Below are 24,254 nucleotides of genomic sequence, written 5' to 3'. Positions count from 1 at the left end.
GACCCGAGGCCGCCTCCCTCCTGGAAAATGGACATCAACGCTGTATCCGGAGGTGCAGTCGGCGTCCAGAAGGAAGGGGCTCTCTGCCAGTGGAGCCCAAGGGTGGCGTGCGGACTGCGTGTGCACAGCCTCGGCACGGCCCCCGCAGCCTTCACCCATGAGGGCCTCCACGTTGTCTGATGGTTGCTGGCATCTGCCACATCCCCAAGGACTCCAGGAGGACCAGAGGCTCTGACAAAAGCAGCGTGAGCTACCCCTGGTGATGCTCAGCAGGGCTGGACACAGCGTAGCCACGAGGCGTCCGGGCCTGGCAGCCGCTCTCGAGGCCCAGGAGACACCAACTGCCAGAAACCAGGAGCACGGAGACCCTGCGTCCACACAGCCCCTTTCCACCAGGAGCACGGGGACCCTGCGTCCACACAGCCGCTTTCCACCAGGAGCACGGGGACTCTGCGTCCACACAGCCGCTTTCCACCAGGAGCACGGAGACCCTGCGTCCACACAGCCGCTTTCCACCAGGAGCACGGGGACCCTGCGTCCACACAGCCGCTTTCCACCAGGAGCACGGGGACCCTGCGTCCACACAGCCGCTTTCCACCAGGAGCACGGGGACCCTGCGTCCACACAGCCGCTTTCCACCAGGAGCACGGGGACCCTGCGTCCACACAGCCGCTTTCCACCAGGAGCACGGAGACCCTGCGTCCACACAGCCCCTTTCCACCAGGAGCACGGGGACCCTGCGTCCACACAGCCGCTTTCCACCAGGAGCACGGAGACCCTGCGTCCACACAGCCGCTTTCCACCAGGAGCACGGAGACCCTGCGTCCACACAGCCGCTTTCCACCAGGAGCACGGGGACTCTGCGTCCACACAGCTGCTTTCCACCAGGAGCACGGTAACCCTGCGTCCACACAGCCCCTTTCCACGTGTACCAGGCAGAGAAAGCCCTGCCCTCCGTAGTGCCAGACCCCAGGCAGCAGAGGCCGCCCCAGTCCAAGCAGGGTCTGGCCAGGGTGTCGCGGGGTTGACAGCTCTGCTCACAGGACTTGCAGGGTCTCCTGAGGTCACCCCACGGGTCCACCTGGAGCAGGTTCCTGCAGGTCACCTTCCGCCGCCCCGTGTGTACCTCGGGCTCAGATGGTGTTTTGTAAGAGGAAACGGGAAAAACACTTGCTTTTTATATCACCCTAAAAACATCCGAAACCCTCGGGCTCAGATCCACCCTGGCTGTCCCACCCCCACCGCCCACCCGGAGAGACCCCACAGAGGCTGGAGACCCCAACACCCGGACCCCGTCTTCCCCGCACCTGCGGCGGCCACAGCACCCACCAGTGCCCGTGGCTGGCTGGCCCATATCCTTGTCCTCCCCACTCTCAGAGGGCCTTGGTGCCAGCAGGGTGCACAGCGTGCAGCGCCGGCTTCTGGGGGTGACGGGCAAAGGCGTAGGCCTGCCCCAGGATGGCCAGGTCCACCAGCACCTGCAGCAGGCCGCACACGGAGAACTGCAGAGGTGCGCCCTTCAGCAGGAAGTAGGCCGTCTTGAAGGCGTCGCCACTGGTCCACATGAGCACCATCTTGATGCTGTGGAGACACAAGCGGGCGGTCGGTGGGGAGGACGGTGACCTGGGGCTCAGGGGGCACCCAGGTGGTCGAGGGGACACCCAGGCAGTCCACGGGGTGACCCAGGGATCAAGAACACCCCAGGGGGTCAGGGGGATACCCTGGGAGGTTGGGGCCTGCCTGGGTGGGGAGCACTGCCTTACCCCAAGGAGTCAGGGACCCCCCAGGGGGCCAAAGGACACGCGCTGACCCTGCCTGTCCCACACAACCCGGCCCTTGACTTCTCTGTGACCTCAGGCCTGCCGCCTGGCTGGGGCTCTGGGGGCTTCGACTCAAGCCCTGCATGCCCAAGAACAGCGAGACCAGCTCAGGTTACAGCGGGCCGAGGAGGTCAGGGCTTCTGACAGCAAGACCACCTTGAGGTTACAGGGGACGGCAGGGGTGGGCAGCCGAGGAAGTCAGGGCTTCTGACAGCAAGACCACCTTGAGGTTACAGGGGATGGCAGGGGTGGGCAGCTGAGGTGGTCAGGGCCTCTTATCAGCGAGACCAGCCGGAGGCTACAGGGGACGGCAGGGCGAGCACTCGAGGTCAGGGCCTCTGGTGGGTGGTGGCGATTCTGGGAGGGGGCAGGCCTGGGAGGGTGCTGAGGACGCAGATAGGGGCCTCCAGGCACACAGTGGAGCGGAGCAGCTGCTCCTTGGTCTCTGCCGGCCAGGCCTCCCTCCCTGGTGATTGGCTCAAACCTTCCCTTCCTGGAGTGAACAGGGAGCAGCCGCCACCCACCATCCTAGTCCAAACACACTTCCCCCACCGCCGTGTTCATGCCCCGGCTTGCCTAGCAGTGAACATGAGTGCTGCTGTGTTTTCCCACGTGAAATGTTTAAATCAGTAGTCACTGACCCTTCCGCAGCTCCTGAAGCCAGAGGCAGAGCGTGGGCGGGGAGCACTGCCTGGACAGAAAGGACAGGACACAGCCGTCCCCCACCCCGGGGCCTCCATCCTGCTCACAAGCCAGCGTGGGCGCCTGCCCTGAAGTGGCCTGGGTGGCACAGCCGCCCTGCGCGAGAGTCTTTGGGCACAGCCGTGGCCAGGTGTGTGGGTCAGGGCTGGAGCTAGGAACCCACAGGAGACAGCTGGCATCTGCACCCACTTCTCTCTCCTAAGCCCACAGTGCTTGGCTCTGGAGCATCTTGTTGGCCTCAGAGCATAAATCTGGCTTTATCATTACACCCACTGGGAAAAACCAGGAGGATTTGGGACTGTTTCCACTTGGGTCGGTTTAGCTAAATTACAAGGGTTTCCCCCAACCCCCAGGGTGCATTTTCCTCCCAGTTTTTATTCTCTGGGATGTGTCTTCCCCTGGATGCAGCTCAGGCTCCACAAAATCCAGTCTTCCACAGACAAAAAGACAGGGTGGCGCCTGGGTAGCACTGGGGGAAGGTGGTGTGGGCACCTCGGCCTCCCACACACCCCAGCAGTCAGCCCAGGCTTTGGAATCCCCCTTTAGGCGTGGGCAGGGCTGTACAGCTGACCTGGGGTGGGGCTCCGGGTCTGGGACCACAGCCCCAGTGCAAAGGCACCCACCTTTCCCGCACCAGCCATGCACACAGCAGGCGCCCGGGAATCGCGCGGTGACCCCACCGTCGCCCCACACAGCTTCCAGTTGACCCCTCACACCGGGATGGGAAACAGCGCGCTCGCCTGACCTTCACACACGGCTGAGATTTCCCAGGATGTGCTTGTGAACAAGACTCAAGGCCTGAGAGCCACAAAGGTGGCCATGCCTGCTTCAGGGACGGGCTGCTTCCCACACAAAGCCCGTGGCTTTATTTGGCGTGCAGCATCGGCTCACACTTGAGTTTCAACACTTTGTTTTTAATCAGTTGATAACTGTGTACACACACACCCCACACACACAGACACACAATTTCTGGCTTCCCTTGAAAAAGAGCCTTTTCAGATTTTAGATTATGCATCTGAAATTTCCTTCACAGATATGGATTATTTAATAGATATTCAAGTTATTTCTTCTTGGGTTAAAGGAATTGGTCCATTTTATCCAGATTTTCAAATGTATGGGCATGAGGTTGTTCACTGTACTCTTCTGATGCCTGTGGGGCCTACAGAATATCCTCTTCATACCAAATACTGGGGATCTGTGCTTGCTTGTCACTCTGGCTACCGGTTTCTCAGTTAATGATTTGTTCTGAAGAACCAGCTTTAGGCTTGGTTTTTCATATTTGCTGCAGTTTTGTTTTCATTTTTGTTGCTTGGTGTTAGCTCCGTTATTTCCTTCCTTCTGCTTGTTTGGGTTTACTTTGCATTTCATTTTCTAGTTTCTTAAGCTTAGATTGATGATTTGAGAACTTGCCTTTTCTAAAATCAGTATTTAATACTACAAATTTAACTCTAAGCATTGCTCTAGTTGCATCCCACAGATTTTGATATGGTGTGTTTTTCAGTTCAAAATATTTTCCATAGTTTGCTTTGAGACATCTTTAACAGATTGTTTAAAGGTGTGTTGTTGAGTTTCTAAATCTTTGGAGACTTAAGATCTGTTTCTGCTATTCATTTCTAGCTGAATTCTATATTCGTAGAAAATACTCTGGACAATTTCAGTTCTTTTAAAAAATTCTCATGACCCAGGATATGGTCTGTTTTGGTGAATACCTAATGGGATCTGAAAAGAATCGTACATTCACTTGGTTGTTGATGGTGCCCAGGTTTTCTATATCCTTGCTAACTTTGTCTGCTTTTTCTATCTGTTACTGAGGAGAGCTGGAGTCCCTAAGTGTAACCGGAGATTTGTCTTTCCATTTCTATCAGTTCTGGCCTTACGGACTTCCAGGCTCTGGGGTTCTGTGCATACGCACTCAGAACTGTTTTCTCCTCTTGGTGAATTCACCGGTCTATCATGATGCAATGTCCCTTTTTATTCAAGGCAAATGTTTTACTTTGCCTGGTATTAATACAGTGACTCCAAGCTTTCTTTGATTCATATATGCATAGTATATCTTTCTCCATCCTCTTATTTTTAATCTCACTGCATGGCCTCCTGCTCAGTATATCCCTGCACCCCGGCATCAGCCATGGATGTAATTAAAGTGAGCCTGCTGTAAACAGTAGGTAGCTGAGTCTTGGGTTTCCTTTTAAATCAATTTGAACATTGCTGTCCTTTAATTGGTATGGTTAGGCCATTTACAATGAATGTTATTACTGACATGTTTGAATTTAGGTCGACCATTTTAATTTTTTTTTTGTTCTCAGCTTGTCCCTACTGTTTTATTCCTGCCTTCTTTTAGATTATTTGAAATTTTAAAAACATCCCATTTTAATGTATCTGATTTTTCACTGTATCTCGTGTGTGTGTGTGTGTGTGTGTGTGTGTATATATATATATATATTTTTTTTTTTTTTCCTTTTGAGATGGAGTCTCGCTCTGTTGCCCAGGCTGGAGTGCAGTGGCGTGATCTCAGCTCACTGCAACCTCTGCCTCCCAGGTTCAAGCAGTTCTTCTGCCTCAGTCTCCCAAGTAGCTGGGACTACAGGCGCTTGCCACCACGCCCGGCTAATGTTTGTATTTTAGTAGAGATGGGTTTCACCGTGTTGCCCAGGCTGGTCTTGAACTGAGCTCAGCCAATCCACCTGCCTTGGCCTCCCCAAGTGCTAGGATTACAGACGTGAGCCACCGTGCCCAGCCTGTATAGTTCTTTTAGTGCTCTAGAGCATTGGTTCCCAAATGGGAGTGATTATGACCCCATCCTCACACCCCTGCCCAAGGAAACATCTGGCAATTTCTGGAGACATTTTTAGTTGTCACAGCCCCAGCTGGAGGAACACTGCTGGTATCTAGTGTGTAGAGGCCATAGGTGCTGTTAAACATCCTGAAGTACCAGGATAGTCCCCTACAATAAGGGATTCTCCAGTTCAAAGTATCAATAGTGCTGCAGTTGAAAAAGCCTATTGTAGGGACTATAATATATGTAACTTGTCTGAGTCTCCTTAAGATCAGTATTTTAGTACCTTAAGTGGAACACGGAAGTCTTGCCACCAAGTTCACTACGGTCTCCCTCTTTTATACTGTAGTTGTCACTACAACTAAAACCCCACCAGTTATTTTTTTTTTTGCTAACTTTCACTTTTCAAATAACTTAAGAAAAATATCTATATTTACCCAGATATTGGCCATTTCTGTTGGTTTTTCCTTCATTCCTGGGGTCCCAAGTTGCTCTCTGGTCCACTTCTCTTCCAGCAGAAGAACTGGCTTTAGTATTTCCTGTCGAGGAGCACGGCTGCCACGACTTCGGTTCGCTTCCTTTCATTTGAGAAGGTCTTTATTTTGCCTTGATTCCTAAAGGATTTTTTTTTTTTTTTTTTTTTTTTTTTTTTTTTTTTTGCTGAATAGAGAATTCTGGGTCAAACGTTCTTTTCTCGCAGCATCTGAAAAATGAGCACTTCCTTCTGACCTCCCTTGTTTCTGGTGAGAAACCAGAGTAATTTGGATCCTTTTCCTCTGACTGCTTTTGACATTTTTTTATTTGACTTTGATTCTTACCAGTTTGATTGTGATGTGATACGTTTGGGATTCACTGAACTTCTTACATCTATGTTTGTCTTTCACCAAATTTTGAGTGTTTTCAGCCCTTATTTCTTCAGTTATTTTCCTCTGTGCCACACTCTCTCTCTTCTCTTCCAGGCTCAGATGACAGAATATTAGACCTTTTGGAATTTGCCCCTGACTCTCTTCATGTTTTTGTTACTGTTTTTTAATTGCTTCCTGTTCAGAATGGACATTTTTTATTGGTTTGTCTTCAAGTTCACTATTTCCTCTCATCTGCATTCTACAGTTGTGCCATATAATACATTATTTAGATTACTATATTTTTCAATTTAAAATTATGTATTTGGTTTTCTTTAAACCTCTATTTCTCTGCGGAGATGTTCGGTCTTCCCACGCATTCCAAGAACGTTTCTCTTTTCCGTCAGAGCACAGTTACAACAGTGACTGTCGGCCTGAGCTGGTTCCTATTGACTGTCATTTCCATTGAGAGCTGAGAAACTCTGACTCTTCATACATAACTTCGGTTTTTATCTTGGACATTCTGAACATTATGCAGTGAGATGTGAGTCTTCCGTGGTCCTATCAACAGTGTTGCTTTTCCTACCAGGCACTTCAGGTGGTTAGATTCAGGGTGCGAGGTCTGACTTGTTTTTGGTGGACTGCAGTTCAATTTAATTCCACTTCAGAACCTTCCTTTTGCTCTTTAGATCTGTCCTTCATGTGCAACACTCAGAGACAAGACTGGGACTTGAGAGGTCGACTGTCCACAATGACACTGAGTTCTCAAAGCTGCTGGGACGTAGTTTAGGTCCAGATCTATGCATGTGTAGTTCAAGGGTGAGTCCAGAAACTTCACCACAGCATCCCCATTCTTCTTCACCATGGTGTACCCAACCTTCCCCATCAGAGTACCACAGAGTCCCCAACCTTCCCCACAATGTCACCAGAGTCCCCAACCTTCCCCACAACCTCACCACAGAGTCCCCAACCTTCCCCACAACGTCACCAGAGTCCCCAACCTTCCCCACAACCTCACCAGAGTCCCCAACCTTCCCCACAATGTCACCAGAGTCCCCAACCTTCCCCACAACCTCACCACGGAGTCCCTAGCCTTCCCCACCACCTCACCACAGAGTCCCCAACCTTCCCCACAACGTCACCAGAGTCCCCAACCTTCCCCACAACCTCACCACGGAGTCCCCAACCTTCCCCACAACCTCACCACAGAGTCCCCAGCCTTCCCCACAACCTCACCACAGAGTCCCCAACCTTCCCCACAACCTCACCACGGAGTCCCCAACCTTCCCCACAACCTCACCACGGAGTCCCCAACCTTCCCCACAACCTCACCACGGAGTCCCCAGCCTTCCCCACAACCTCACCACAGAGTCCCCAACCTTCCCCACAACCTCACCACGGAGTCCCCAGCCTTCCCCACAACCTCACCACGGAGTCCCCAACCTTCCCCACAACCTCACCACAGAGTCCCCAACCTTCCCCACCATCTCACCACAGTCCCCCCCAAGCCTTCCCCATCAGAGTACCACAGAGTCCCCAGCCTTCCCCACAACCTCACCACGGAGTCCCCAGCCTTCCCTACAACCTCACCAGTCTCCAACCTTCCCCACAACCTCACCACAGAGTCTCCAACCTTCCCCACCATCTCACCACAGAGTCTCCAACCTTCCCCACAACCTCACCACAGTCCCCAACCTTCCCCACAACCTCACCACGGAGTCCCCAACCTTCCCCACCACCTCACCACAGAGTCTCCAACCTTCCCCACAACCTCACCACAGAGTCCCCAGCCTTCCCCACAACCTCACCAGTCTCCAACCTTCCCCACAACCTCACCACAGTCCCCCCCCCAGCCTTCCCCACAACCTCACCACGGAGTCCCCAACCTTCCCCACAACCTCACCACAGTCCCCCCCCCAGCCTTCCCCACAACCTCACCACGGAGTCCCCAACCTTCCCCACAACCTCACCACAGTCCCCCCCCCAACCTTCCCCACAACCTCACCACGGAGTCCCCAACCTTCCCCACAACCTCACCAGTCTCCAACCTTCCCCACCACCTCACCACAGAGTCCCCAACCTTCCCCACAACCTCACCACAGAGTCTCCAACCTTCCCCACCATCTCACCACAGTCCCCCCCCCAGCCTTCCCCACAACCTCACCACGGAGTCCCCAACCTTCCCCACAACCTCACCACAGAGTCCCCAACCTTCCCCACAACCTCACCACGGAGTCCCCAACCTTCCCCACCATCTCACCACAAGACTTTTTCTAGTTCATTCTCTTCTAAATTTGAGCATTTTTTTGGCATCACATATGAATGAACTAAGCTATAATTTAAGGCACGTTTAAGCTGTAATTTAACATTCTCTTATTCTAAAAGAGACCATACGCACCACACAAGTCCTACATAAAGGACCAAAGACAGGTGTCAAAGAGACAAACAAGGTACCCTGGAGAATCTGCCAACCGTGTCTGTTTTGCCCAAGGTTTCCCATGTGGCTGCGCGTGTGCCAGTGTAGACGGAGGAGGCCAGGGCACGTTTGCTTTCGCTGCTTTGACAGACAACGTCCCTCCTCACAGAGCGGCCACACAGGTTAACTGTGAACAACTTTCAGACTATCTGCAGTGAAAGAGTCAAAGCAACTCAAATCTAGAGAGAGAGCTTTTAGCGCCCATCGTAACATCAGGTAAAGCCCTGTGGTCTGCAAGCCCCCGGCTGCCAGGCGTGGCTGGGGAAGGGCTGGGAGGCAGCAGCACCCGCACCATGGCCTTGGGGGGGTGCAAGTGGGAAGGTGATGCCTGAGCCTGGTGCCCAGGGAGGAGGAGCAGAGCCTGGAACAGCCTGGGCTGCTTTGCTGTCTGGAGGGAAATCGGGGGTCGGGTCCCCTCCTGAGGCCCCAACCACAGGCAGAGCCCAGGCCCATTCGGAGCCCACCCTATGAGGGGGCTGGTGAGCCCCGAGGGGCCAGTGGGGGCCTGGACACCTCCTTTCCATCCCCTTCCCTGCTGACGCCTGCAACACACAGAACCCCAGGGAGCCAGGCAGGTGGCTGGCCACCCCCAGTGAGGGTTCCACAGTGGCAGAGCTCAGGCCTGCACACACCAACAAAGATGGAAGCAGATGCTGGGCTCCAGAGTTCCAGCCGGGACACAGGCCTGGTCAGATGGGGGCCGGAGGACGTGCAGCTGAAGCCTGATCCCAGGACCACCTGTCCCTGTCCCCGGGTCACCGCCCAGCGCCCTCACTGTTAGCATCCCCGGGGCCCTGATGCACAGGTGCACCCCACAGCATGGCAGCTGCAGACACAGCCATCGCTGGGCTGGGTTCTGCTGGCTGCGGGGACATTCCAGCTGCTGGGACAATCCGTCAGAGAAGATGGCTCCACCACTGTGGCACGGGGACTGGAATCCCAGCCACCCCCACCCCCCTAGCTACGTCATTTAGAGGGCAGGGGAGGGGCCAGGAGCAGGGAGGGGCCGGGAGCAGGGAGGGGACGGGAGCAGGGAGGGGACCGGAGCAGGGAGGGGCCGGCAGCAGGGAGGGGCCGGCAGCAGGGAGGGGCCGGGAGCAGGGAGGGGACCGGAGCAGGGAGGGGATGGCAGCAGGGAGGGGACCGGAGCAGGGAGGGGCCCGGAGCAGGGAGGGGACCGGAGCAGGGAGGGGCCGGGAGCAGGGAGGGGACCGGAGCAGGGAGGGGCCGGGAGCAGGGAGGGGACCGGAGCAGGGAGGGGCCGGGAGCAGGGAGGGGCCGGGAGCAGGGAGGGGACCGGAGCAGGGAGGGGCCGGGAGCAGGGAGGGGCCGGGAGCAGGGAGGGGCCGGGAGCAGGGAGGGGCAGGGAGCAGGGAGGGGCCGGGAGCAGGGAGGGGCCCGGAGCAGGGAGGGGCCGGGAGCAGGGAGGGGCCGGGAGCAGGGAGGGGCAGGGAGCAGGGAGGGGCCGGGAGCAGGGAGGGGCCCGGAGCAGGGAGGGGCCCGGAGCAGGGAGGGGCCGGGAGCAGGGAGGGGACCGGAGCAGGGAGGGGCCGGGAGCAGGGAGGGGACCGGAGCAGGGAGGGGCTGGGAGCAGGGAGGGGACCGGAGCAGGGAGGGGGACAGGAGCAGGGAGGGGGACAGGAGCAGGGAGGGGGACAGGAGCAGGGAGGGGACCAGGAGCAGGGAAGGGGACAGGAGCAGGGAGGGGGACAGGAGCAGGGAGGGGGACAGGAGCAGGGAGGGGACCAGGAGCAGGGAGGGGACCAGGAGCAGGGAGGGGACCAGGAGCAGGGAGGGGGACAGGAGCAGGGAGGGGACCAGGAGCGGGCAGGGTACTGGAGCGGGCAGGGGACGGAAGCAGGGAAGGGACGGAAAACAGCTCCGCAAATTATTAAACAGGGTCACACCCCACCGGGGATTCCACCCCCACACCTACATCCGTGAGAAAGGAAAACTACGTCCACATAAAAACTCGTTCACGAGTGTCCATCGCACGTTAACAGCCTAAACATTAAACCATCAAACGTCCCTCAGCTGAAGAACGGAAGAGCAAATGTGGCAAATCTATGGAAGGAACATTTTTTCAACCACAAAAAGGAAAGAAACACTGACCCCTTCTGCAGCATGGACGAACCCCGAGAACACAAAGTGCAGGGAAAGAAGCCAAGCGCAAGGCCACATATCACCAGGCCACGTATTGCCAGGCCACATAGCGCCAGGCCACGTAGCGCCAGGCCACGCGTTGCCGGGCACCACTGATGTGACGCGTCTGGAAAGGCAAGCCCACAGAGATGGGAAGCAGAGGAGGGGCAGCAGAGGCTGGGGCAGTGGTAATGACTGCCAGTGACCGCGGAGTTGCTTCCTGTGGTGTGGAAAATGTTCTGGAATTAGACCGTGATGCTGGCTTCGTGGCCCCATAAGTATACTGTGATGTGAGTCACATCTCAGGCGGGTCACACTTTGTAATGTTCCAGAGCCTCCGCTGAACCCTCCTGTCACATGGGCCAGCCTGCATGCACCCAGCTCACTTCATGTTAACCCAGGTGTCCTGTGCAGCAGTCACTCCACTCCGAACCGCCGGGGCCTGCTCTGCATCAGAGGGATAAGGAAAGGCACGGTGACGGGGGTCTGAGTGTCATGAAGACGTGGCCCCCGGGGAGACAAGCCACACACCCAGGGGCTGAGGACCCACACAGCCTGCTCTAGAGTTTGGGGAAGAGCTCGGCTTCTGGATCCAGCCCATGTCCTGGATGGACAGGGGCAGCCCCAAGGAGTGAGGACTGACAGAGTTCAAATCCTCTCCCTGCGGGGGCGGCCTGAGCCTCAGCTTCACCTGCTGCAGGCACCATGCCCTGCCTGCCTGGTCACCCATCCTCACTCGGCCACCGTGGTCACACACAGTCGGGGCCGCACAGGCACCTGCCCAGGCTCTTCCGCCGCCAACGTATTCTGCATTTCAGGCTCCTCCCCATCCGTCAACACCAAAGCTCCCCGGCCGCCCTCATCGTCTACGCCCATGTCACCCTCCAATCCTCGTTAGGTAACAGTCTTCAAACCCAGTAAAAACTAGAGGAAGAGGAATGCAAACACTCTCAGAGAATCCGCCCTTCAGAGCCTGCTGCGTTAATTAGTAAGCTGTTTCTGAAGCTTTATCGTGTCTCGTTACTGGTTCAGAACCTACCACCACGTAGTATTTTCTAAAGGGAAGTCACTGTTCAAAAATGCATCCGGCAGTTGCTCCAAGGTAGAACCGTGTGTGCACGGCTGTGTGTGTGTGCATGCATGGAGGCAGCGGTGCACGCTCCATGACCTGGGAGTTCTCGAGTCGCTTCCTATCAAACATCCTAGGGACCTTCGATTTAACGTGGAGCTGAGGCTGCGGGTCCCAGGGCAGACTCCAGGCAGCACGCCTCCCTCACCCAGGGCAGTGGCACCAGCAGGTCCCCAGAGAAAAGGAGCTGGAGCCTTCAGGCTGTCACGTTTCAGGCTCACGTCACCATTCGCCACCAAAGTCTTGACTTTTTTTTTTTTTTTAGACTGAATCTCACTCTGTCGCCCAGGCTGGAGTGCAGTGGCATGATCTTGGCTCACTGCAACCTCCACCTCACAGGTTCAAGTGATTCTCCTGCCTCAGCCTCCCGAGTAGCTGGGATTACAGGTGCCTGCCACTACACCTAGCTAATTTTTGCATTTTTAGTAGAGACGGGGTTTCACCATCTTGGCCAGGCTGGTCTTGAACTAACCTTATGATCCACCTGCCCTGGCCTCCCAAACTGCTGGGATTACAGGCGTGAGCCACCAAGCCCAGCCCAAAATCTTGGTTTTTTATGTATCTAAGTACGTTTGTATGCACATTTTAAATATGTCATCTTAAACACGAACCTGGAGATTATACAGGAAGCACACATGATCTATCAAACCTGAATTCAGAAACCAATACCCACAATGGCTTCAACAATCATAAATCCTGACGGGGCTGGGGGAACCACAATGCCCCATCAGGAAGGTGGGAGCACACAGGAACCTGAGACGCCTCTGACCTGCCTCCAGACAGGGAGCCGTCTGACAGCAGGAAGTGGGGGGCACTCCAGCAAGGCTGCCGTGGGCCAGGAGGAACAGGCAGGTGCCACAGGAGCACCCAGGAAGTGGCGAAGGGGAGACGTCTCCCTTGCCCAAGCCACGTCTGGAGAGCAAGTGGAGCCCAGGCTGGGGAGGGCTGAAGATCCACAGAGCGGCGGCCTGGACCCCATGCAGAGAAGCCAGGAGACCACACAGCAAAGGGGGCAGACGTGGGACCCTGTGCCCCACAGTCCGCAGCGCCGAGGAAGGAAGGTGGGCAGGGCCCACAGGCCCAAGGAGACGCAGCTTCAGACGTGCAGGTACAGCCGGCTCCTGACTCAGCCCTGCCCAGAGAGAACCTCAGGAACAGCCCCCACCTCGCTGGCCCGAGCCCTGCAGGCCCTGCCTTCCCTAGGCCGCCAGGTGGAACATGGGGGGCCGACACCCCGTGGCGTCTCAGGTTGTGGAAGGCAGCTGCTGGGCCTCCAGAATTCATGCTCGGGTGATGCTAAAACCCGGGGCCAAGGCAAAACGCGGCGTCAGAGCAGGAGAAGGAAGGACGTGTGGCACAAAAGCCGGGCCTGGAGTGGTCGTTTCCTTTCCCCTTCAGCTGAGAACCCTCCCACAACCCTCCCTCAGGCCATGCAGAGGCAACGTCCCCCAAATAGACCCCAGACTCGTCCAGCCAGGCATGGGGTACTGCCGTACCCGCAGTGCTGCCATACCCGCAGTGCTCCCTGTACCCGCAGCGCCCCTGTACCCGCGGTGCATCCCGTACCCGCAGTGCTTCCCGTACCCGCAGTGCCGCCGTACCCGCAATGCTCCCCATCCGCAGTGCCCCCGTACCCGCAGTGCCGCCGTACCCGCGGTGCCGCCGTACCCGCGGTGCCCCCGTACCCGCGGTGCTCCCGTACCCGCAGCGCTGCCGTACCCGCAGCGCTGCCGTACCCGCAGTGCTTCCTGCAGGACTGACTGCCGGCTCGGTGCTGGGGAGAAACCCATGCACTCCTGCACACGAAAGTGTGTGTGCCGCCTGTGGTGGCGTGAGAACAGGAAACGCATGTCCAATGTGTTTCTTCCACACACAGACCCCCCTTCCACAGGTGTTTCTGGAGCCTTCCGCGTGTGTGAGAAGGGCAGACTTCGGGGCCTGAGACAGGCCTGCCTGCAGGGCCGCCTCGGCTGGCATCTGGAAATGGGTTTGAGGATTCCCACATCCCCACAACCGAAGGGGCAGGCCCTGGGCTGAGACTTTGAACAATGTGCCTGCGCTGAACAGCAAAACCTGCTCCCCTGGGACCGGGGACAACGGCTCCCGCCAAGCCCGGGCCCCTGTGAGCAGCCCTCTCAGGCCAGGCCAAGGCCACACACGGCCAGCTCCTCATGAGAGGGGCCAGGAGGCCACCACGTGGGGTCCTGATCTACTGAGAACCTCACCACGAGGCTGTGGTGACGCTCAGGAGGGCACAGGCCTGGCACCCAGGTACTCCAGGTTGCAAGCTCGGCACCCAGGCACTGCCCACAGGATCTCCAGCTGTGGGGTGGCTGGGGACCCCACATTCCGCCGGATCGGGCCCACGTCCAGCCAGGGAGCCCACACGCAACGCCTGCCCTGAGACCCACTTTCTCTCGGGGAGCATCCTTGCCTTTCGGGTCCCGTACGAAGCCCTCAGGGCTGCCACTGCCCAACCCAACAGTGAGGGAGCCTGTTCCAGCCATGGACACGCTCTCGGGCCTCCGCGCACCCTCACCCGGGAAACCCCAGCAACCCCCGTGGTCTTGATTCACTGTAATCACACCAGCCAGGGCAGCTCACCCACACCACACCCCACCCCACACCCCAACCTGTCCCTGCCTCACACCCATGCCAACACCCCACACCTGGACCCATGCCCCACACCTCTACCTACAACCCACACCCATAACTGCAACCCACACCTAATACACCCCACACCCATGCCCATGCCCTACACCTATACCTACAACCCCCACCTGCACCCCACACCCCAACCCGTACCTACACCTCACATCCATACCCAAATAACATTCCCTCCAAATCACACCTCTGCCTACAACCCACACTCATAAATGCAGCCCACACCTAATATGCCTCACACCCATACCCATGTCCCACAGGAGTACCTACAGCCCACACCTGTACCTACCTGCCACACCTATGCCTACAGCACACACCTGTACCTGCCACACCTATGCCTACAGCACACGCCTGCACCCCATACCCCACACCCCAACCACACCTACACTTCATATCTGTACCTACGTCCCACACCCATACCTACACTGTACACCCATAACTGTAATCCACACCCATGCCTAGAACCCACACCTGCACCCCATGCCCCATACCCCAACCCATACCTACACCCCACACCTGTGCCTACAACGCACACCCCTACCTACAACCCACACCCGTAACTGCAACCCACACCTGTAACCCTGACCTGTACCTACATCTCACCCCCTACCACCACCCCACACCTGCAACAAGCCCTCCTACCTTTACCTATAACCGGCAACTGAACCTACACCCCACAGGACCCCGGCCCTCACACCAAACCTGCAAATACAGGAAAGCCCTAGAGGGGGTGCTATGGTCCCTGGGCACCCGTTCTCAAACACAAAAACACATCAGCCCCTCTCTTCCAGGCTGTTTCCCAAAAATAACAAATCCAAGAATAACATTCCCTCCAAATCACAGCCTCAGCATCTGTGACGGAGACCAGACCCAAGCACGGTGTGGGGGCCCAGGGGTGTCATCAGTGAGAAGCAGGCACCGGAGGGGTCCTCAGTGAGGAGCAAGCACCGGGGGGGGGGTTCTCAGTGAGGAGCGGGCACCGGGGGGGTCCTCAGTGAGGAGCGGGCACCGGGGGGGTCCTCAGTGAGGAGCGGGCACCGGGGGGGGGTCCTCAGTGAGGAGCGGGCACCGGGGGGGTTCTCAGTGAGGAGCGGGCACCGGGGGGGTCCTCAGTGAGCGGGCACCGGGGGGGTTCTCAGTGAGGAGCGGGCACCGGGGGGGTCCTCAGTGAGCGGGCACCGGGGGGGTCCTCAGTGAGGAGCGGGCACCGGGGGGGTCCTCAGTGAGGAGTGGGCACCGGGGGGGGGGTCCTCAGTGAGGAGCGGGCACCGGGGGGGTCCTCAGTGAGGAGCGGGCACCGGGGGGGGGTTCTCAGTGAGGAGCGGGCACCGGGGGGGTCCTCAGTGAGGAGCGGGCACCGGGGGGGGTCCTCAGTGAGGAGCGGGCACCGGGGGGGTCCTCAGTGAGGAGCGGGCACCGGGGGGGGTTCTCAGTGAGGAGCGGGCACCGGGGGGGGGTCCTCAGTGAGGAGCGGGCCTGGGTATTGAAGGTGTGAGGGACGAGAGTTTTCTGCCGCTGCCGCAGCAAGCAGATCTGTTTTTATTACAATGTGGTTTCCATCCAGGACCTTGATTGAGCCCGTGGGAATCGTGCTGCTTACATCGTGCCCTATCCCTGGCGGTCACGGGGGTGTCCCAGCACGCACTGGTGCAGGGCGCCCAGGCGTGGTCTATGGTTCCGAACATCAGCCTGCCCAGCCTTCTACCACATACCTCAGAGGCCAGAGGCCATGCTGGGCCCAGTGGGGAGAGACCGAGGACAGTGTCCAAGGCAGCCCCCACACCACCTTCCCTGCCCCCATCAGACCCGCCCTGACCCTGGGCCAGGCTGGCTGCCCTGCACTCCTCCTGGCGTGGTGGGCCGAGCCTGCTCTGCCCCGTGTGGCCAGGCACTCGGACATCCCTCCCACTGGAAGGTTCTGCCTCAACGGCCCTGAAGGAACAGCTCCCAACCCCGTGCTGGGTAGAGTGCCGGCAACAGGGTCTCGGCTGCCCCCACGTGGCCCACACAAGCTCATCTGCTCCAACACAAGATCAAGGGGCCAAGGCCTAGAAACCTGACTATTCTTTTTTTTTTTTTTTTTTTGAGACGGAGTCTGGCTCTGTTGCCCAGGCTGGAGTACAGTGGCCGGATCTCAGCTCACTGCAAGCTCCGCCTCCCGGGTTCACGCCATTCTCCTGCCTCAGCCTCCCGCGTAGCTGGGACTACGAAACCTGACTATTCTTTAACCGGCAGCTTCACAGGTCAACATGGGAAATACACAGCCAGTCACACAGGCGTTTGATTTTTACCAAACCTGCAGCCATGTGGTGCCTCTGGGGCAGTGACGCTCCCATGGCAGCATCCCCGGCCTACCTCATGCCCTCCGTGGACTGGTGGCGGTGGTTGCGGTAAAGCTGCGGCACGCCCAGCATGGCTTCGGTCAGCACGGCCAGGAAGCCCAGGGTCTCCACAAACAGGGTGGAGTCAATGGACAGGTAGGTGATGTAGCCTGCCACGCCCGTGAAGGCCAGGACGCACTGCACATAGTCCGAGAAGCTGCTCCACTGCCAGAAGTGGTGGGGGTCGAAGTCTAGGGCGAGAGGGAGAAGCAGCCTCAGCACAACTTAGGATCCAGGTGAGGGGTCGAGGTCAGTGAGGAGAGACAGGAACCAAGCAAGAGATCAGGGTCAGAGGAGGAGAGACAGGAACTGAGGGAGAGGTCAAGGTAAGAGGAGAGACGGGAACCAAGAAAGAGATCAGGGTCAGTGAGGAGACGGGAACCGAGCAAGAGATCAGAGTCAGGAGGAGAGACGGGAACTTGGGAACTGAGTAAGAGGTCAGGGTCAGTGAAGAGAGACGGGAACCGAGGGAGAGGTCAAGGTCAGGGAGACGGGGACCCAGCGAGAGGTCAGGGTCAGTGAGGAGAGACGGGAACCGAGGGAGAGGTCAAGGTCAGGGAGGAGAGACGGGGACCCAGTGAGAGGTCAAGGTCAGGGAGACGGGAACCCAGTGAGAGGTCAGGGAGGAGAGACAGGGACCCAGTGAGAGGTCAAGGTCAGGGAGACGGGGACCCAGTGAGAGGTCAGGGAGGAGAGACGGGGACCCAGTGAGAGGTCAAGGTCAGGGAGACGGGGACCCAGCGAGAGGTCAGGGTCAGTGAGGAGAGACGGGAACCGAGGGAGAGGTCAAGGTCAGGGAGGAGAGACGGGGACCCAGTGAGAGGTCAAGGTCAGGGAGACGGGGACCCAGTGAGAGGTCAGGGTCAGAGGAGCCATGTAATCTTGATCACACCCCCCTGAAAGAGCCTTGGTACAAATATTAACTCAACGTAAAAGACGCTGACGTCAGGACAGGTGCAGTGGGCACCTATAGTCCCAGCTATTCAGGGGCCGAGGAGGGAGGATCACTTGAGCCCAGGAGTTGAGGCCAGCTTAGACACTTGTCTCTTTAAAAAAAAAAAAACTAAAATTCTTCAAATTAATCTTACTCTCTGAGAAGCGGGACAGTGCAGGGAATGCCCAGCACTGGAATCTGAGGCCTGGTTGGGGCGCAGCCCCCCTCAGGTTAACTACGGTCTCCTGTTCCTCAGATGTTACCGGGAAGAGACAGGGACCACCCCTAGGACATTCTGGGGATTCAACGAGTTGACCTTGAGTTCTACAACACGCCTCAGGCAGTGAGGCTCAGTAAATCCGTACCGTATCCTCCTGCACGATGTCATTTGCTAGATGATGTATTCTGTAGAAAATATACTCATAAGCACTCACAGAAATTAGCAACTTAAAGGAGGCAGTTGGACATGTGCTGTCCGGGGGACACAGCTGCAGGGAAAAGGTGAATGGAGACAAACCTGCCAAGAAGCCTGCAAGGCGTGTGATGTGCCTGCAATTGACCCGTCCTTACAGCACCAGGGCCAGGGCATGGGCTGCACAGGTGGGGTGATGGGAGGTGGTGAAGTCAAGGGAGTTGGGGGTGCTGAGGGGTGAGGTTAGAGGGATTGGGGGGGTTGGAGTGTGGTGAGGTTAGGGGGGATTGGGGGCATCAGAGGGCAGAGAGGCCAGGGGTGTCGGGGGCTGGCTGCCTGTGGGGCTGGCAGTGCAGTGAGGGCAGGGGTGGCCAGGCTGTGCACCTTCTCCCTGTCCCCCTGGACCCTAGATCTGTGCCCCACTTCCGGCTCCACACTCCCTCCGAGTGAGACGCTGCTCAGCATCCGAGCTGGAAAGGGGCCGCACAGGAGGCAAGGCCAGAGGAAGGATGGGCACGGTGTGCGGCACCTCCCAGAACACGGCAGGGCGTGGGCTCACGTGTATTTCATGAAGAAACCCAGCTGCAGTGAGGGGGGCTGAGCAGGATACTGTGGACAGGGGGGCCATGGATGGGCGGGTGGTGGATGGGGGCGCCATGGACGGGTGGGCGGTGGATAGGTAGGTGGTGGACGGACAGGCAGGGAGACCGTGAATGGGCAGGCGGTGGACAGGCGGGCTATGGACAGGTGGGTGGCGGATGGGCAGGCCATGGACAGGCAGGCAGGGGGGCTGTGGACAGGTGGGGTCATGGATGGGCAGGCAGTGGATGGGCAGGTGGTGGACGGGAGGGTGAGGGTTTAAGGGACTTGGGAAAACCACATCCAAGGTCCATCTGTGGGAGACCTTTCTATTTTAGTTTCCCTAGAAAGGAGTCAATCAGCAAATGACTAACAGAAAATCCTCACTAAACAGTTTCTGAGAAAAGAATGAACCTGGACACTTACCTTATACCATATACGAAATTTAACTCAAAACGGATCAAAAACCTAAAAATAAGACCTGAAACTAAAACTCTCAGAAGAAAACATGAAGAAACACTTCAAGACATTGGACGTGTCAATGAATTTTTACCTGTAACACCAAAAGCACAGGCAACAAAAGAAAAATAAAAGATAAACTGGACTTCATCAAAATCTACAACATGGCCAGGTGCAGTGGCTCACACCTGTCACCCCAGCACCTTGGGAGGATGAGCTGGGAGAATCACTTGAGTCCAGGAGGTCTTGAACATAGTGAGATTCCATCTTTACAAAAACATAAAAAATGAGCAGGGCGTGGTGGTGCGCACCTGTGATCCCAGCTGCTTGGGAAGCTGAAGCAAGAGGATCCCTTGAGCCCAGGAGTTCAAGGCTGTAGTGAGCCATGGCTGTGCCACTGCACTACAGCCTGAGTGACAGAGTGGGACCTGGTCTCAAAAAAAAAAAAGGGTACTGGCGAGCTTGATCGCACACCCCAAACACCCTCAATTCGTGCATTTACCACTCATGGGCCGGCGGAGGGGCTCCCGAGGGTGGCAGAGGGACAGCAGGGTGAGAAGCATGAGGCAAGGCCGCTGAGATGTGCGGGTTGCAGGTGAGGGCAGATTTCCAAACAGAGCGTGGCCTGGTGCACGGTGGAATATTACTCAGCCACAAAAAGGAAGAAAGGGCAGATTCATGCAACAACACGGCTGGAACCTGAAACAGGACACCAAGTGACAGAAGCCAGACGCAGGAACCACACGCTAACGAGTCTGTTCCTATGAAGTGTCCAGCACAGGCGAGTGCACAGACAGCAGATGAGCAGCCGTCGGGGCTGGGGGAAGACGGAACTTGGGAAAAAGAAGGAAACCGGTTCAAAGGGGTTTCTTTGGGCGTGATGAAAGGCTCCCTAACGAGACAGCGGTGATGGCTGCGCAACTCTGTAAATACACTGAAAACCACCAAATTGTGTACTTTTAAATGGTGATAAAATGGTGAATTTTATGTTATGTAAATTATATCTCTAATTTTAACAACAAAATAAAAAATTTTAACGTATATCATTTGTCTTATACCGAAAGATGCAAGTATAAGTATCTACTTATTTTATTAATAAGTATCTACTTATTAGTAAATACTTATTTAGCATTTTCTGATGCTGAAGTTGAAAATAGTTCCTTCAACTCCAAGTCTGGGAATTAAGGTGCTGTCATTTGTATCCAGGACAATTTGAAATAAATTTAGCAGCCATCTACCATTAGCTGTCAGCTCACATGAGCTGGGGAATTGGAGCAGGTGGCGGGGAGGAGCTGGGTAAGGAAAACGTTGGCTGAAGCTGACCTGGGGTGGCTCAGACAGTGGGAAATGAGATCTCTAAGTTCAGTCTGGAGAAGTCAGAGGACATGGGAGACACCTCGTGGACACGGAGACTCCTGATCTGTCAGGTGGAAAAGAACATTTTCCACACTTCTGAGAGATTCCTGTGTCAGGAGAGTTTCATTAATAGTTTTAAATCAGCGAATAAAGAAGAGAGAGGCGCCTGGCAGTCCTCCCGGAAGAGCTGGCCCTATCCTGAGGGACCCGGGAGGGCAGGGCACTCCCCTTTCCAAAGCAGCCAGGCCCCTGCACTGCTGAGTCCGACAGAAATCCAAGAGGGCAGGCGGCTGCGGGAGAGGAGGGGCTCTGAGAACAAAAACAAAAGGGCAAGAACACAAAGAGGACGCACACCCGTGGCCACGCGAGGTGCTGAGAGAAGAGCTGACAGTTGGCAGCGCAGACTCACACACTGTGACTTCCTGAGATGTGTTTCTAGATAGCGGTACCGAAGATAAGGCTTGAAAACGAGGCATTTAATGCTGAACAAATGTTTCCAGGCCTGGGGGGCTCACCAGAGGCCCACCCTGGCATGCACTGAGCTCTTGGGACCCTCAGCTGCCTGCAGGGAACAGCTGATCCTCAGAACCTTCCACTGCATGGGCGCGGCTGCCCTCAACTCACAGATCTCTTCCGGCACCCCCCACGGGGAGCCCCGTGGGAACAGACCAGCTCTCAGTCTCCATCAGTCCAACTGCTCCTGGATTAAAAAGCTATTTTACCACTTGGGGAATGTGCACCAGGAGACTGTCTCCTAATGGGCAAGAAAGATCCGATTTCTCATCAGGTCGTGTTTTCATGTCCACAGGAGCACATGAGAGAGCCTGGTGTAAGAGGATCTGACAGCCAACGGGTCCAAGGCATTGAAGCAAGAGCAACTCCATCGTTAACAGGGGCTGGGTAAGATGAGGCTGAGGCCCACTGGGCTGCGTTCCCAGACGGTCAGGCATTCTTAATCACAGGATGAGACAGGAGGTCGGCACAAGATACAGGTCCTAAAGACCTTGCTGATAAAGCAGCTGGCAGTAAAGAAGCCGGCTAAAACCCACCAAAACCAAGATGGCCACGAGAGTGACCTCTGGTCGTCCTCACTGCTGCACCCCCACCAGCGCCATGACAGTTTACAGATGCTGTGGCAACATCAGGAAGCTACCCTATACGGTCTAAAAAGGGGAGCATGAATATTCCACCCCTTGTTTAGCATACCATCAAGAAATCACCATAAAAATGGGCGACCAGCAGCCTTTGGGGTGCTCTGCCTATGAAGGAGCCATTCTCTTACTCCTTTACCTCCCTAATAAACCTGCTTTCACTTTATGGACTCGCCTCAAATTCTTTCTTGCACGAGACCCAAGAGTCCTCTCCTGGGGTCTGGGTGGGGAGCCCTTTCCAGTAACAAACGTGAGAGGGAAAGAGAATGCTAGAGAGCTTCCTGTTGGGACTGGGACGGCTGGAGGGCATCACAGCACTGGTTTCGAACACTGAATGGAGAACTGCCATGCGGCATGAACCTGGGCGCATCAGACCCCTGCAGGCACCCTCGGGACTCACAGATCACACACTCAGTGGGTGCTCACAGGACATGAATGGCGTCTCAGTAACACTGAGCTCCACCCCAGAGCCACAGGGTGACTTTCACAGGGCCATGGAGCCTCCTGGGCCACACTGCTCAGGGACATTCTGGAGGGGAGGAAATTGCTTTTTTTTTTTTTTTTTTCAGGGTTCTTGCATGAATTCTAATTGAGACATTACATTCAGAATTATAGCACTCATAGTGATAGTTTTCAGAAGATTGTAACAGCTTCTTTGCTACTTAAGGAGTACAGACGGTGCAGCTGCTTACCTGAATGACTTCTTAAATAAGTGGCTACTACCACTCCAGTTTTCCTACTTGTAGCTCTGTTACAGGTTACTGACCACGAGTGTTGGCAAAGAAACTTTTTTTTTTTTTTTGAGACGGAGTCTCGCTCTGTCACCCAGGCTGGAGTGCGGTGGCGCGATCTTGGCTCACTGCAAACTCTGCCTCCCGGGTTCCCGCCATTCTCCTGCCTCAGCCTCCCGAGTAGCTGGGACTACAGGTGCTGCCACCACGCCCAGATAATTTTTTTGTATTTTTGGTAGAGACGGGGTTTCACCGTGTTAGCCAGGATGGTCTCGATCTCCTGACTTCGTGATCCGCCTGCCTTGGCCTCGGCCTCCCAAAGTGCTGGGATTACAGGCGTGAGCCACCGCGCCCGGCCAGAAACTGTTCTTTTAAGCACTTTGGTGCTCCCTGGAGTGACGGCCAGTCCCAGCAACTAAACTGTATCACGCTCCCACTTTAACTTTGTGACTGTTTCAATATTTTTAAAAATACAAATCGACTCTCCATGAAAAAACAAAACAACCTCCCACTTCCTTCAAATCCCTGTTCCAGGCTCACTTGGCCTCCTGCGAGCTGCCCTTCCAGGCAGGTACCAGCCCCACCTGCTGCGTCTGCTTCTCCACCCCACTCCAGCTGAGCAGGCAGAGCCTGTCCTTGGAAACGGCCCAGCCACCTGGGAGTGGAGCAGGCCCGGAGCTGCAGGCAGGGCTCAGCAGGACCCCGGGCGGGCGCACAGGGGCTCATCAGGGGGACCTGAGGGGCGCAGGCTACAGTCAGGAGGAGGACTACAGCACAGACAGGAGGCCCCTGAGGCCACCAGGGCCCACTTTTACTTTATCCTAAGGATCAGGGACACGAAAGGATTTTAACAAAGACAGCCGCACCACCTGCTGCAGAATGAGTATGAACGCCCTTCTTAGCCTTCGAGACCGGCATTGGCCTCGCTGACCCCCTCTAATCCTGCCACCTGTGCAGCAGGCGGCAACAGGGACAGGGAGATGGCACAGCTGGGGCCAGAGGACGACTCAGAGAGACCCACACCAGAGACCCTCGGAGAGTGACAGAGCCCCCGCCCCAACCCCGGTGAGTGACAGAGCCCCCACCCCAACCCGGGTGAATGGGACAGACAGCGTGGGGACGGAGCACGTCCAGGGCCAGAGCGGGAGTGGGGAGCCGTGCTGGCTTCCAAAGAGGACCCTGGGAAACAAACACCCTCCCACTCGGCAAGGACAAATCAAGCAACTGCCGAGACAGGCGTCCACGTCCGAACCCCAGGCTGCACAGACAGACAAGCGCTCGCCGCCACACTGCCCTAACAGCTGCTGAGACTCACATTCCTGCAGTCACCTCAGCCAGAGCCAGGGAGGCCCTGGGAGAGAGGAGCCAGATGGGCCCTGCCGGGCGGCCTTGCCTGCTCTCAGCCTCCTCTCCTTTTCAGGAGCCTTTTTCCCCCTTTATCCTAATTGACATCTCCGGGCCCCTCATGTGCTCAGAGTGTGCTCAGCGGGGCACCCAACGGTGGACAGGTGAGAGAGGTGAGGCGCTGGGCTGTCACCGCAGCCCCGGGAGCCATGGCCCTCCAGCCTGAACGGCTTCTGCCCGAAATCAGGACACAAACACATCGTCATACACAGCAGAAACGGCCCAGAAAGGCCCCAGCCTGGATGGCACTGGAATAAACGTTTTCCCCAAGTCACTTTAAAATGAAAGTTTTGGGC

At 56.5% G+C, this 24,254-nt stretch overlaps 3 protein-coding genes and 1 long non-coding RNA gene across 12 annotated transcripts in view; 2 read left to right on the top strand and 2 right to left on the bottom strand.

Moving 5' to 3' along the window:
* The window catches only part of RBFA (ribosome binding factor A), a 252,019-nt gene that overhangs the window by 109,874 nt on the left and 117,891 nt on the right, over positions 1 to 24,254 (top strand). The window lies entirely within an intron of this gene.
* The window catches only part of HSBP1L1 (heat shock factor binding protein 1 like 1), a 414,139-nt gene that overhangs the window by 339,117 nt on the left and 50,768 nt on the right, over positions 1 to 24,254 (top strand). The gene's annotated exons all lie outside the window — the stretch shown is intronic.
* SLC66A2 (solute carrier family 66 member 2) overlaps positions 1,160 to 24,254 on the bottom strand; it is a 47,654-nt gene continuing 24,559 nt past the window's right edge. Inside the window, exons 5-6 of one of the 2 annotated variants that reach the window (XM_050768222.1) lie at positions 16,907 to 17,123; positions 1,160 to 1,581 (exon numbers count right to left, since the gene is read on the bottom strand). In XM_050768222.1, the coding sequence (XP_050624179.1) occupies positions 1,374 to 1,581; positions 16,907 to 17,123 (425 nt within the window). In that variant the 3' untranslated portion in view covers positions 1,160 to 1,373. The remainder of the gene's footprint in view (positions 1,582 to 16,906; positions 17,124 to 24,254) is intronic. The other variant, XM_050768223.1, reaches the window with a different exon arrangement.
* Positions 3,792 to 7,713, bottom strand: LOC126941527 (uncharacterized). Of its 4 annotated transcripts, none has more exons than XR_007721339.1 (4): positions 7,694 to 7,713; positions 7,532 to 7,595; positions 7,328 to 7,499; positions 3,792 to 7,049 (listed from the first exon to the last, which is right to left on the bottom strand). It is a non-coding gene; the product is annotated as an uncharacterized LOC126941527 (long non-coding RNA). The 4 variants fall into 4 exon arrangements; XR_007721340.1 differs by having other exon boundaries at positions 3,792 to 7,153; positions 7,404 to 7,499; XR_007721341.1 differs by having other exon boundaries at positions 3,792 to 7,153; positions 7,436 to 7,499.

Source organism: Macaca thibetana, chromosome 18 (genome assembly GCF_024542745.1).
Source record: "Macaca thibetana thibetana isolate TM-01 chromosome 18, ASM2454274v1, whole genome shotgun sequence".
NCBI classification, from domain to species: Eukaryota; Metazoa; Chordata; class Mammalia; order Primates; family Cercopithecidae; genus Macaca; species Macaca thibetana.
This window is presented reverse-complemented; position numbering and strand designations above follow the sequence as displayed.